This window comes from Mus musculus, chromosome 15, assembly GCF_000001635.26.
Source record: "Mus musculus strain C57BL/6J chromosome 15, GRCm38.p6 C57BL/6J".
Lineage (NCBI taxonomy): Eukaryota > Metazoa > Chordata > Mammalia > Rodentia > Muridae > Mus > Mus musculus.
Genome location: NC_000081.6, coordinates 73,573,043 through 73,585,928, shown reverse-complemented (window position 1 = coordinate 73,585,928; position 12,886 = coordinate 73,573,043). Strand labels below are relative to the sequence as shown.

The 12,886-nt window shown below is 50.6% G+C and overlaps 1 protein-coding gene across 8 annotated transcripts in view; it reads left to right on the top strand.

The window, feature by feature from the left end:
- The window catches only part of Slc45a4 (solute carrier family 45, member 4), a 68,340-nt gene extending 59,829 nt beyond the window's left edge, over window positions 1-8,511 (top strand). For 5 of the 8 annotated variants that reach the window (XM_011245401.1, XM_017316363.2, XM_030248266.1 and 2 more), the window contains exons 6-8: window positions 542-641; window positions 1,380-1,591; window positions 3,799-8,511. In XM_011245401.1, the coding sequence (XP_011243703.1) occupies window positions 542-641; window positions 1,380-1,591; window positions 3,799-4,164 (678 nt within the window). In that variant the 3' untranslated portion in view covers window positions 4,165-8,511. The remainder of the gene's footprint in view (window positions 1-541; window positions 642-1,379; window positions 1,592-3,798) is intronic. The other 3 variants (NM_001033219.4, NM_001357747.1, NM_001168255.2) reach the window with 1 other exon arrangement.
- The last annotated feature ends 4,375 nt before the right edge of the window (window positions 8,512-12,886 follow it).

Genomic DNA, 12,886 nt, shown 5'->3' with positions numbered 1-12,886 from the left:
GCATTCACACAGCCACATGGATCAGGGAATGCCCAGCAGGCAGCTGGCCAGTGTGCATCCTGTTGCATGGTCATTCGCACAGCTGAGACAGAGTTGTTGTTGCATTGGGCCCTGTGGTGGCCATTAGTGATGCCAGGGACCTTCACAGGGCCAGAGCCACTTTGAAAACCGTGAACAGAGTGTTGGTTCAACTATCAAAGCGTAACAGCCTATTTTTATTCTTGCCAGGCCCTGCCTGTGTTTCTGGGATCACACTGGCTGTGTAGGTGGCCACAATGGTCTGTTCTGTTACACCTTTTTCAGGTGCTAGCATGGCAGCTCAAAGAAGGCAGAATCATTTCTGCAGGTCCAGACCAGCCTTATTCCAGGGCCACAGGCAGGAGGATTCCACTTCTCGTTGTGGGCAACAGTCGCATGTAGCCAGGGAGGGACTGGAAGTAGCTTACCAGATACTGACATGGACTGCCTGCATGGGGTGCGGAGTAACCTCCTCTGCCCTACGGGCAGCAAACACCTTCAACCTCCTGTCTCTCTACAACAGGCCCCCTCCAACTCCACCAAGTGGCATGCCTACAATGCTGGCGTGAAGATGGGCTGCTGGGGCCTGGTCATCTACGCTGCTACTGGTGCTATCTGCTCAGGTGAGAAGATGGCATGCCCAGAGTATCGGAATCCTGACCTTTGCCTCCATAGAGGAAAAGCTGCTAAAGTTGGTTGCTGTGGCCTGGGATCAGGGAAACTGTCCTGTGTGCTGGCTCAGGACACTGTCTAGCATGGATGGCACCTGTTGATTAGCATGATGTCCCTGGCATGCCAACCCCCTCTGGGGCCCAGCAGTCTGAAGGGCACTGTTCAGCCTGCCAAGGACAGGAGCCTGATGGCTGGGGTGATAGGCTCTCATCCTATGGTAGCATGCCCCTGTCAGTCCTCCTCCTTATCTGCCCATACTCAGTCTGATTCTGGAATGGAAGTCAGCTTTGCCTGATCTGTAGTTGAAGCGGGGAGGGTGGGGCAGATCAGCCAAGTGACGGGGACCACACCACTGTCACCACTCTGATTCCTGCAGGAGGTAGTACCTATGAGGACCCAATCGGGAGGCAGGATCCTCAGACTGGCCTTGAGTGCTGGGAACCTAGAGTGACAAGGGAAGGGCCAGAGATTTCTCCCAAGGAGACATGGGTGGGCAGTCAGCATCCCATGGAGGCCAGAGAGCTGGCTTCTTTCAGGAATCAAGGTGGGCATGGGGCTGTGTGGTTCAGGTGGCAGGAGACTAATTTATACCTGCAGGCCTAGGTTAAACCAGAGGGAAGCAGTGTTGGGGGTAAAGGGTGTGTGTGTGGACAGCACCTAAGTCATTATCCTTGTGACCCTCTCTACAGCCTTGCTACAGAAGTACCTGGACAACTATGACCTGAGCATCAGGATCATCTACATGTTGGGGACACTGGGCTTCTCCGTGGGCACCGCTGTGATGGCCATGTTTCCCAACGTCTACGTGGCCATGGTCACCATCAGCACCATGGGTGTTGTCTCGATGAGCATCTCCTACTGCCCCTATGCCCTCCTAGGGCACTACCATGACATCAAGGAGGTACAGCAGTCTAAGGATGCTAAGTGAGGTGGTGATGAGGCCACCTCTGCCCTGCTGTCCTCTGTCTTCCTTTCTGATGAAGGCAACAGCTGCTCCTCTCCTAGTCATTCTCTGGCTCCAGGGTTTCTCTCCTCTGACCATTCCGCCCCTTGAACCCACAATCCCCTCTACCATCATTTTCCCCACTGTGGGCAGTTCCCTTTCCAGGCTCACTGTTTGGCCCCTGATCTAGTAGCGTCAGTGCCGTTCACTTCTGTGGCTTTTGAAGAGCTACTCTGTTAGCCACAGCTTCTGAGCTACCGTTGGGCCCTGTGTAAAGGGTCTGGAGCCAGGTGTAGAGGAAGCACAGTTATACACCCAGCACTGGGACTCAAGATCCTTTATAGCAAGTTCAAGGCCAGCCTGGGCTACTTAAGACCTTATTTTATAAAGAAAGGAACAAGCATGCACCTGGTACGCCGGTGCACACCTTTGATCCCATTAATCATTAAAGCAAAATCAATTCTCTCAGTTCATGCTCACCACACCCACTCCTAACGGTGGTGGTGTTTTATAGATCACTACTCTACAGACTTCATAACTGTTAAGGCTAAACCACTTGCTAGCCTTGTCACCAGATGGCCATGTAAGTGCATGTACTGTGCCTCTGGCCAGTTCTCTCTGTTCTTGGCAGGTGTGGTTCATTCTTCTTTAAAGTAGGAAGCTCTGTAGTAGGTCTTGATGCCACGCATCCTGAGCTGCTCCGCTCTGTTATTCAGGGTCACCTCTGTGATCACATTGTAGCCTGTGTTGGTCAAGAATTCCTATGAGCTCAGCCTGGACTCCCAGAAACCTTATTGTCTCTATCTAGTGAGTGCTAAGATTACAGACATGAGCTGTCATGTACACCTAGAGGTTTCAATATACAGCTTTTCTTTTTTTCCTTCAGAGGCAGGGTCTCACTAGTATCTTTGGGCTGGCCTGGGATTTACAGAGTCCCCCTGCCTCTGCTTCTTGAGTGCTGAGATCCATAATACGGATAGCCACACCCAGATACTGTATTACTTTTTAAAAAATCTTTTTTCAGAGATTTTCCTAAGGTCTAGGGGAAATAGCTTAGTAGATAAAGGTAGTATCCAAGCATGAGGCTCTGAGTTTAGATACCCTGGACCCAGGTAAGACCTGGGGTATAGTAGCATGCGCCCATAATTATAACCCCAGTGCCAGGGAGCAAAGACAGCCCCTGGGGCTCGTAGCCTAGACCACCCTCTTCTGAGTGAGAGACCCTATTCAGAGAACAGGGTGAGGAGTGGCAGAGGAAGACAGACACCTGTGCTGACATCTGTCTCCCTATGTACACAGATTTTTTTGTCTTGATTTCTATTCTGAACCCATGATTTGAATTCAGCATGATTATTCAGTATGATGGTGAATTTTTGACATTTTGGAGTTTTAATGATAGTAGTAGTAGATTGGTTTCTAATAATTAAAATTAGAGAAAGCATACATATGTGATTTCAGCCCTTAAATTGATTGATTATACCATCTGTGGCCCAGCATGTCCCATATATGGTGAAATGGGTGGTGCGCCCTGTGGCCTCTGTCGGTTGAGTAAGGCGGGCTTTTCTTCTGTTCTTTCTGGTGTCTGCAAGGTGTCTTTAAAATCTCCCTCTGACTATGGTGTACACAAGTCTAAAATCTGATTGTGGTTTCCATCTTCTGGGTAGATTGGCCTTCATATCTCTAGGACAAAGTCTCCTTTGGAGACTTGGGGGTGAGTATAGCCATGTTGTGCCAGGCATGCACATGTTCATGTTGTTCAAGAAACATGAACAAATAGAACTGCCTGGTTGGTGTTCCCTGCTCTGTCACCTGAGCCCACATGCATGTGAGTGAAGAGCTCCCTGCTCTCCAAGGAGATCTTCAGAGTAAGGGGGGGCACCCCTATGTCTGCCCTGCCTCTCTTTCTTAGGACTGGAGGTAGTTTTCTGGGGAATAAGGTCCTGATTAGGTTGTAGAACTACTTCTGTGTTTCCCGCTATGAGCCATAATGTTCTACCTCTCTTTTTAATGCCCAGTGCCAGGCTGGGCTCTGGGGAATCCAGTTGCTAGCTGCCTAGCTTAGGAGAGTGTGTCTTCTCCCTCAGTGCAGTCAGTGCGCATAGCCTTGAGGTACTAATGAAGACCGCCTTCTCTGTGCCCTCACACCTGTGTCCCTTCCCTTGCAGTATGTCCACCACAGTCCGGGGAATTCCAAGCGTGGATTTGGCATTGACTGCGCCATCCTCTCCTGTCAGGTCTACATCTCCCAGATCCTGGTTGCATCTGCCCTTGGGGGCGTGGTCGACGCTGTGAATAGTATCGTTGTCATCCCCATAGTGGCCTCTGTAGGCTCTTTCCTGGGCTTCTTGACAGCCACATTCCTGGTCATCTACCCTGAGGTGTCAGAGGAACCTAAGGAGGAACAGAAAGGCCTGTCCTCAGGGCCCGCTGGCGAAGGCGAGGGTGGAGCGGGCAGTGAGAAGCCCACTGTACTGAAGCTGTCTCGGAAAGGGGGCCTTCGGGGGCTGGTGGAGACGGAGTCCATGGTGTGAGCCCCCGCTGGTACATTCCACACTGGAGGGCAGGGCGCACTGGGGGCTAGGCTTGCCCATACCATGCGAGCTGGAGTTCCTTCCCAGAGCACAGTCCAAGTTCAGTAGGTGTTAGGTGTAGGGTAGGTTTGAGCTATTAGACAAAAATATCACACTAATTTACCTTTCCCACGATTAAAAAAAAATCATTTGAAATCTTTTTTTATTGAAAAAGAACTTAATTTCAGCTGTCTTTTATTCTGCAGGTATATCATTCTGCATGTTTTAAATTGTGAAATATTCACAGCATAGTCAATAAGCAATTTAGAAAACATAAGGGTCTGCATTTCTAAACCAGTAATTGGAAGTGCAGAAACTGACTCCCTTGGCAGATATCATCTGAAGGCAGCAGACAGCAGCGTAGTTTCCAGATTGCCCAGCAGGTGTCTGTTGGAGACACCTTCAGCATCAGTCTGGTATTGCAGCGCCTCAGAGTATTTTTCTGTTTATTTTAGAAACAGTATTTTCTTTTTCACAACTGTGGTTTTCTTAGAAGAACATCATCTCTGGCGAGTTAGGCTCGCAATCCTGTGCACAGCTGAGACCACACACCAAAGCTGGGGAAAGGTCCCAGAGGTGTTTGAGCAGAAGGCAGCCATTCCCCAGGGCAGCCTCCAGACATCCCACCCAGGGACAGCACCAACCAGTAGGGCTGAATGTGAACTCTCAGTGTGCCTCCTGCGTGCTTGTGTGCAAGTTTGTCTGTCCAGTCCCTACCCTCGTGCTCTTCCCCAGAAGCCACCACAGGGCAGTTGTTGGCTCCGTGGGACACTTCAGCTTGTCTCTACACGTTTGGCTGGAAATCAGGCACAGAGCTCCTCCAGGTGAGCATCGGCTCCCGAGTCCTGCTGCACGGCTACCTCGAGAGTGGGAGACAGTGGCATCAGAGCAGGGCGCGGGAAGGGGCCGAGCCTACCTCCTACCACATTGCTGACATTGATCCTCGCTGGAACCTAACTGAAGTCTTGCAAGCTCATCACCTGCTTCTGCTGATGGTCACTGGAGTGGGATGAAGGCAAAGAACAGCAAGCATCCGCCTGAGCAGGCTGCTGACCCAAGATCCTGCCTGAGCAGGCGGGCTGCTGACCCAAGATCCGTGCAGTGTCCGCTTTCTGCACACGAGCAGAACTTGGGCTTCAGGGAAGCAGGCTCAGCAAGTGCGGCTGTGGGTAAAGACTTTCCAACGACGTCTCTGTTTAACAACTCCAGTCTCTCGGTCTGCACTCAGGAGAGGGAGAACCTCCCTGGATGGTACCCAGATGAAGTCAGAGCCGTGCTCTTGTTGCCTCGGTTGGTGTTTTTACATAAAGTACTTTAAAGTGCATGAGAATCATGCTGCAATATGAGCATTCTAAAGCAAATATATATACATATATATTTCAAGATGAAAGTAAGCAGTTTTTAAATAAATTACTTGAATTTTCTGTGTCTTCAAAGGAACGCTGTGTTTATGTCCTTGGCCTGGGCTCTCTTGCCACATTCCCCACACAGGTGGCACTTTGTCGTCTTTAGTGTTTTATATCTGGGAAGCAGAGGCAAGCTCAGGATACAAGGGTACCTTCCCCTTGCCTGGGTCTTCCCTCGAGCCTATGCCTGCAGAGAACTGTCTCCACCTTCCAGTGTTTTCTGTGTTCCCCGTTGAGAATGGAATTGCAGGTCTCTTTCTTGGGTAGGGGAAGTTGGACTCCCAAACACAGTCCCAGTGCTAAGCCCCCAGCCAGCTCAGCCCCATCAGCGGGGTGCTCTGTCTCTTTGGGGAAGCAGGCACTTCTGGGCTCCTCCCTCCAACCAGCATCCTTAGCAGGTCACTCTTGTGCAACATAGTTTTAAGATGGTATTCCCTCATTCCTGAAACAAAGGACTACAGCCTCTTGTTTTTAGGCACCCTGCTTTTCCACGTTGCCATAGGAGGACAGAGGGAGGCAAGGACGCATAGGACACTTAAGTGGGGAAAACCTGGAACCATCAAAATGAGTGTGAGGTCCTAGTCACACGCTGCTCACAACACCCCACCCAAAGGCTTCTGCAGACCTTCCCCACTGAAGCTGAATAACTGACAGGGGGGTTGGGGTCTAGCAGAGACCACACCCATAGGAGCAAGAGATAATAGGATCGCCCCAAACAGTGGTCCAGACCTTAAAATGCCATGGCTTCCACTTACCATAATCTGAAGTACCACAAGGACAGTGTTTATGGCACAGGTCTTGGCAAAGCCACCAGTAAAATGCTGACAACCAGTAAGAACAGTGAGCCAGAGGCATGCCTGTTTGTTGCTGTCAGATCAGGCTGCACATCTGGTACTTTTTAAGACCTGAGCCTGTTAGATGTTTGCATCCAAAGGCCTCTGTCTGTGGGTCTGGCCAGTGTGAGGGCCCTTGGGTTGAGACCCAAGGGTGATAATAGAGTTGATTTCTGGGCTTCCTTGCAGATAAATATAGTGAACCATGGGCCTTGAGGTGGATGTTGTCTCATCCAGGGTACACAAGTAGCCAGGCCCTTTTGCCTAGCCCTTCCCTCACTGAGATGCCACCAATGGACAACTATCAGGGCCACTGCTTCTGTGTTAAAGAAGCCAAGGGAGGAGGGCTGGCTTTGCAGTGGGTGATGCCAAAGCTTGTATTGCTCAGACCAGACCAGGTACTTCTGTTTCCTGACTTGGACTTGCAGACCCAGCACTCACGGGCACTGGGATCCATCCCAGAGAGTGCACCTGAGTAGCTCTTCCGTGGCCTATGATCTCGAGAGGAAAGGTGGTTGGGTTCCGTGGACCCAGGGGACTGGAAGGGTCAAGCAGATGCCCATTTGTGGCCAGTGCTGAGGATGCAAACGGAGGAGTTAGCTTTGTAATACCTTGGGATTTAGCCGTGAAAAGCACCTGTGTGGTAGGGGATTAGCAGGAATTCCACTGGTCCCAGGCCACAGAATTGCACGCAGGTTACTAACGGAAGGGAGCCCGCTTCTCTTTCCCGTGAAAGTCAAAACATTTTTTAAAGTTTGCCTGCAAGAGAGTACAAGCCGTTAAGTGGTCCACAGCCTGGGGGCAGAATGGCATGGTGGCACTTCCTGGTATCTGGAAAGCTAGCTATGAGACATTATCTGTTCTTAGCCTGAGGTCTCAGCTGGAATATTCACACCGACAGGTGCACAGCCCTCAGACTCCCATCCTTGAGATCCTCAGGGCCCTGTGAGGGACGGTTTGGACAAAGTTGGGAGTGACAGAGCAGGATCTGGATAGTAGCCTCCTGGAGTGGCCCAGATGTCATAGAAGGTGTGGTGACCCCTCCCATCAGCTGCAGCCTGGCTGCCTTATCTCCCTGGTACCACTGGCTTCTGCAACCCATGGGGTTAATGGCTTCCTTTGTCTGTGGCCGGTGGTCTGTGCGGGAGCAGCAACCATGGCTATGTGTGCTACAGGTCAGTATCCTAAAACATCTACTGAAACCGGACGCTCATCAACCTCACATGCACCAAACGCCATGGCCCCCTAGCTGTGCCACTTCCCCCTGAACCTCTGCCTTCAGCCACCAACCAACACCTGGATTGTGCCGGTGAAGCCACCGGTGGGTCCTCCTCCAATGGCTGTCACCAGAAACAGGCTTACCCCTCTGCATGTGAGCTTTCGAGAGTGCCTGGGGACTGCCCAGCAAGGCAGCCATGCTGTCTGCTGGACTGACTTAAAACAGGGCAGGCAGGGGGCGTGCACATCCATATCTCATCACCACTTCATGAAAAGCCAGCATCATGGTGGGAAGCCTGAGATAGCCCCTCTGACAGCAACCCTTGGGCCTCCAGGAGCACAGAGCAGCCTGGGCGTCCCAGCTGCCTCCCTGCTGCCTCCTGAAGGTCTTGTGCTGGGACCCAGTAGCAGGAAGAACAGTTGTTAGAAAGGCCTCGGCACAATGGCACTCCCCAGGCACCTCGGAACAAAAAAAACGATTTAGTTCCTTTGTGAACTGGAAACAGGACAACTGTTATCAACTTATTAAGTTGGAGCACTGTAATAGCTCTTGCTGATTTTTAGCAACAGTTAAGTGTGTGTTAAACACATGTTACGATTTATGAAGAAACAGATTCTAGAGAGAGTACTATCACACACGACGACTTTGTTTTTTACTAGGTGGATATTGATGTCTGCTGCTGTCCAGAGCCCCTCTAGGGCTTTGTCCTTTCTTTGTCACATGCTGGGCTACTGGTCCCTGTACATCGCTCGGTGTGTATGGCCTGACTCCTTCCTGCCAGGCTAGTGTCTCCCTGCCGCTATTGCTGTTACACTGTGGTTAATTCAATAAATGTTACCATTGCAGATGACAGTGTGGTCTTGTCATTTTTGAGTGGCTGCCTGCCCGGAGCCTATTGAGTCCAGGGGGAGGTAGAGTGTTCTTCATGGCTGTGTGGCCAATGCCTGCAGGCACAGCAGGGTCCCCGGAGCTCCCCTGAGTCTGCAAAGTAGGCTCCTCCTGCAGCTCGGCCTCCCAGAGTCATTCCTGCCCAGAGGTGAGGAGGTCGGGCCTGTACCTGGTGGGAGGATGGGGCCCTCCCTGATGTAGGGAAACTGGTGAGCAATGAGAGGTCCCAATGAGCAAAGGGGGAGGTGTCTGGTGGGAGCTGTCCCTTGTGTGCCTGTACAGCCTTGGGTGCTGGAGATGGATGTCCCATGCCCCCTTCCTGGGGCAGACTGTGTAATGTGTCTCCTAGTGACCTGCTAAGGTTTATAACAACCCTTGATAGGGTTCTCAACCTGGGTCACGCCCTGAGCATGGGGCTAGAGTCATACACATACATACCCGTGGAAAGCTGCTAGCTGCTGCTCCATTAGCTACGAACTCCCACTGTGAAGCCCTAAAGGACCCTGGAGACAGTTACAAACTGCAGTTGGGCCAAAGAACAGTGGTTTCTGACAGGTAGGAAATGCTGGTTCAGGGCCCTGAGATCCTAACTTCATACACACTCAAGTCAGACCCCCGCCCCCCGTCCTCCCCATGGGGAGAGCCAGGTGTGGCACCCCTACCATAGACCAGCCCTGACAAGTGCCTGAGATCTCAGGGGATCTCAAAGGTGGCGACCAGGAATGAATTTCTCCGAAGGGTCACCCACCCCACTGCTGGCTGCAGGAGCCAGAATCCACACCTTCCAGGCCTTTAGCAGCAGTCACACAGTGAGTGACTTGTGGCTCAAACACCCTATCTGTGTAACCTCAGCCGAGAGGTGGCAGCAGACCTGGGCTGGGACCCTCTCCTAGCTCTCCAAAGGTCAATCTCTAAGATTGTATGTATGCAGTGACTACTGAGAGGCAGAGCTCCTAGTCTCCTGTCACCCCATAGACTTCGCATGTGTGTCCGAGCACACTGGAGTGACAGGTATGCACGGTGCTCCTGGCTGAGGAAGTTCACTTTTTTCTGTGCTAATGATAATGTGTGATGTCACACACTTGGCCATCAAATGACGCGATTTAAGTTGCATGAAAACTAACCACATTAACTGTTTCTTATTTATGAGTGTTTTGCCTGTGTGTTTACACAGTCACCGTGTGTGCGCAGGTGCCTGCAAAGGCCAGAAGGGGGCACTAGAGGCCCTGGAGCTGCAGGTGCAGGCCCTGTGAGCCAACACATGGAGGTTGGGACCCAAACTCAGGACAACAGAAACAAGTGCCTTTAAGCACTAAGCCCCACTGAACATCTTTTTAAAGTGGCCATCTAGGTAGCTTCATTGGTAAGGTACCTTTTACTCAGTTTTCAGTTGGACTTTTCATCTTAATTTGTAAATGTTCTTTACATATTGGGGATTTATTTTTTTTTTTAAAAACGGCTTTTGTCAGATCTAGTGTTTCCCTAGTTATGGTTCCTTTTTTTTTTCCATTTTAATTTATTCATTTATATCATGAATTTTGAAACAGGGCCTTGCTCTATAGCTCAGGGTAGCCTCGGACTCACCGTGATCCTCCTGCCTCAGCCTCAGAAAAGCTGGGATTACAGGTATGAGCCACTGTGCCTGGCTTTTCATCTTTCCACTTTCATACTGTGTTTCGATGGAGTCATGTGTAGCATTCTTCACATGTTCTTGAGAGCAGTCTTGCAGTGGTTTCCCAAACTTGTCTTTAGAGCATCCAACCCCGCATTACGTCAGGGGAGTGCCTGACACCCGTCCGCACACAAGGGCTGTGTACCCTTCCCACGCCTCTGTGCTTCCCATCCAGTGGCTTTCCTGTTGGTGTGCGTTCCTTCTGGCAGCATTGCTTCCCCAGTCACTGCAGTCTGGAGGGATGCTTAAAAACTCACATCCTGGGCCACTTGTTTCTCTGATCTCTCTTTAAGGCGGCTTTCTTAGCGTTTCTTTACATAGTGTTATCCCCAGCTGCACTGGAATTCATGAATCTCAGTCACTCCGCAGAGAACATCTTTACAATATTAAGCTTTGCAGTTCATGAACACAATGTGTCTTTTGAGACTTTTATAAAGTTTCTGTCCAGGGTGTCTGAGCTTTCAGGATACTGGTCTGGCCTTCCATCTCTTCCATTGGTTCCATCCTTCCACCTCAGGCTGCTCTACGCTCTCAGTACAGCTTAAATCTCTCCAGTTTCCTGCTGCAATCCTGTGTCCTGACATCACATCCATTACCGAGCGGAGTTTCACAGTTCTTCAGGTTAAGGCTGCAAGCAGACAGCCTTGGTCCTTATAGACCAGTCTTTCTTAGCTGTTGTTTTGCAACTTCCTTTATGTGGATGGCTGTTTTCCCTGCTTGAATCTCTGTGCACCACATGCCTGCCCAGTGTTCAAATAAGCCCAAAGAGGCCGAGTGGGTGCTGGGAACTAAACCTAGATCCTCTAGATCAGCCAGTGCTTTGAACCACCGAACCATCTCTTCAGCCCTTGTTTTTCTTGTGTTTCTGGTGGGGGTGGGCAAAGTCTCATCTTATAGCTTCAGGCTGGCCTCAAGCTCCTGGCAATCCTCCTGTCTCAACCTCGCAAATGCTAGGCTTATAAGCATGAGCCTTCACACCTAAACAGTCCACTCTCTGTATGTTTGCTGTTGTTGCCCAGTGTAGTAGCTGAGCCTCCATGCAGTGTTGCCTGGACATGAGAGCAAACATCCTGCCTGTTCCCCATCCTGGGAAAAGCAGTGAGTCTTCCCTGTTAGGTCATGTGTGTACCTAGTAGGTGCTCTGAGGAAATGCCTTCGTAAGCTGCAAACACTTTAAAACCATGACTAGAGCTGAGGGTGTAGCCTAGTTCCTTTAGGGATTTACTGCCCTGGGCTCGAACCCCAGCACCTCATAAACTTAGTGTAGCGGTATCGAATGAAACTCTGTGGTCAGAGAGCATGTTCTAGAAGGTCAGGCCCTTTTGTTGTTTGTAGCCCTGGCTGTCCCGGAACTCACTCTGTCGACCAGGCTGCCCTCGAACACAAAGATCAGCCTGCTTCTGCCTCCTGAGCTGGATTAGGACTTTAACTCTGAGTAGTCAGAGAGCATCTTCCTGTTCTCTGGGAGTCAGACCTTTCCCAGCTGTACTGTCCAGCATCTGCAGCTGCCTGAGCCTTCCCTCTACACTGCTGCTGTTGGATATTCTACACCCTCGGGGTTCCACCAGCCACTGATAGGAAGATACCATAGCTTCCATCTGTAGTCTGGGGTTTTCCATATTCTGTTTCATGTCTCTGTTAACACATCTTACTAAATATGAGACTGTCTTTTATTGATTGATTGAGGCTGGTATCAAAATTACATGGTTGTGGATAACCTTGAACTCCTGACCCCAGCCTTCACTTTGTAAGTTGGCAGTTAGTGACAGTTTGCCGAAGGTGGTTGGGTCTTACAGGAGCACAGCCACATGCGTGGTGTGTGCACGTTACTTGTATCCCATCCTTTGCCCTTTATCGCAGCCATGTTTTTACCAACCGCATCTCTGGTAGACAACACAGGATGACATTCAGGAAGAAACCATCGTCTCCTTCCACCATGTGGGTCCCAGGAAGTGAACTCAGGTTGTCAGGCGTAGTAGCAAACTTTCCCCACTGAACCAGCCCACCAGCCCAGTTGGATCATTTTTATGTAGTCAGCCAGTCTTTCTCTTTTAATCAGAGAATGTAGTCCATGCACACTTAATACAATTCAAGTGGCACCGTCCCAAGGGTTAGGGGCCCAGCTCAGCACCAGCAATCACCCGTGTTTGTTCCTGCCTGTCGATATAATGGGACCAGTATCCCACCCTCTCCTGCCATCACAACTTCCCCACTCGAATGGACCAGACCCTCAAACTGTGGGCTAAAATACACCCTCCTTGAGTTGTTTCCAGCACGAATTTGGTCACAGCAACAAGAAACATAACTAATGCAAACACTAAGCCCTACCCCAGCCCCTCTCCACCTCTTACCCCACTGAGTTAGCCTGGTTGTCTCTGAACTCACACTGCTGTTGAGCTTATGATCCTCGGCTTCTAGAGGGCTGGAACTACCGGCATGCACTACTGGGCCTGGTAGGTTTCTCTGTGTAGCCCTGGCTGTCCTGGAACTGACTTTGTAGACCAGGCTGGCCTCAAACTCACAAAGATCCTCCTGCCTCTGCCTCACAAGTACTGTGGTTAAAGGCATACACTACCACTGCCCAGCCTGGTTAGGTCATTCTGTAAGAGTTTCATTTTGCGGCCCTTCACATGGAGATGTCAGTGATGCACAGTTGACTACACTA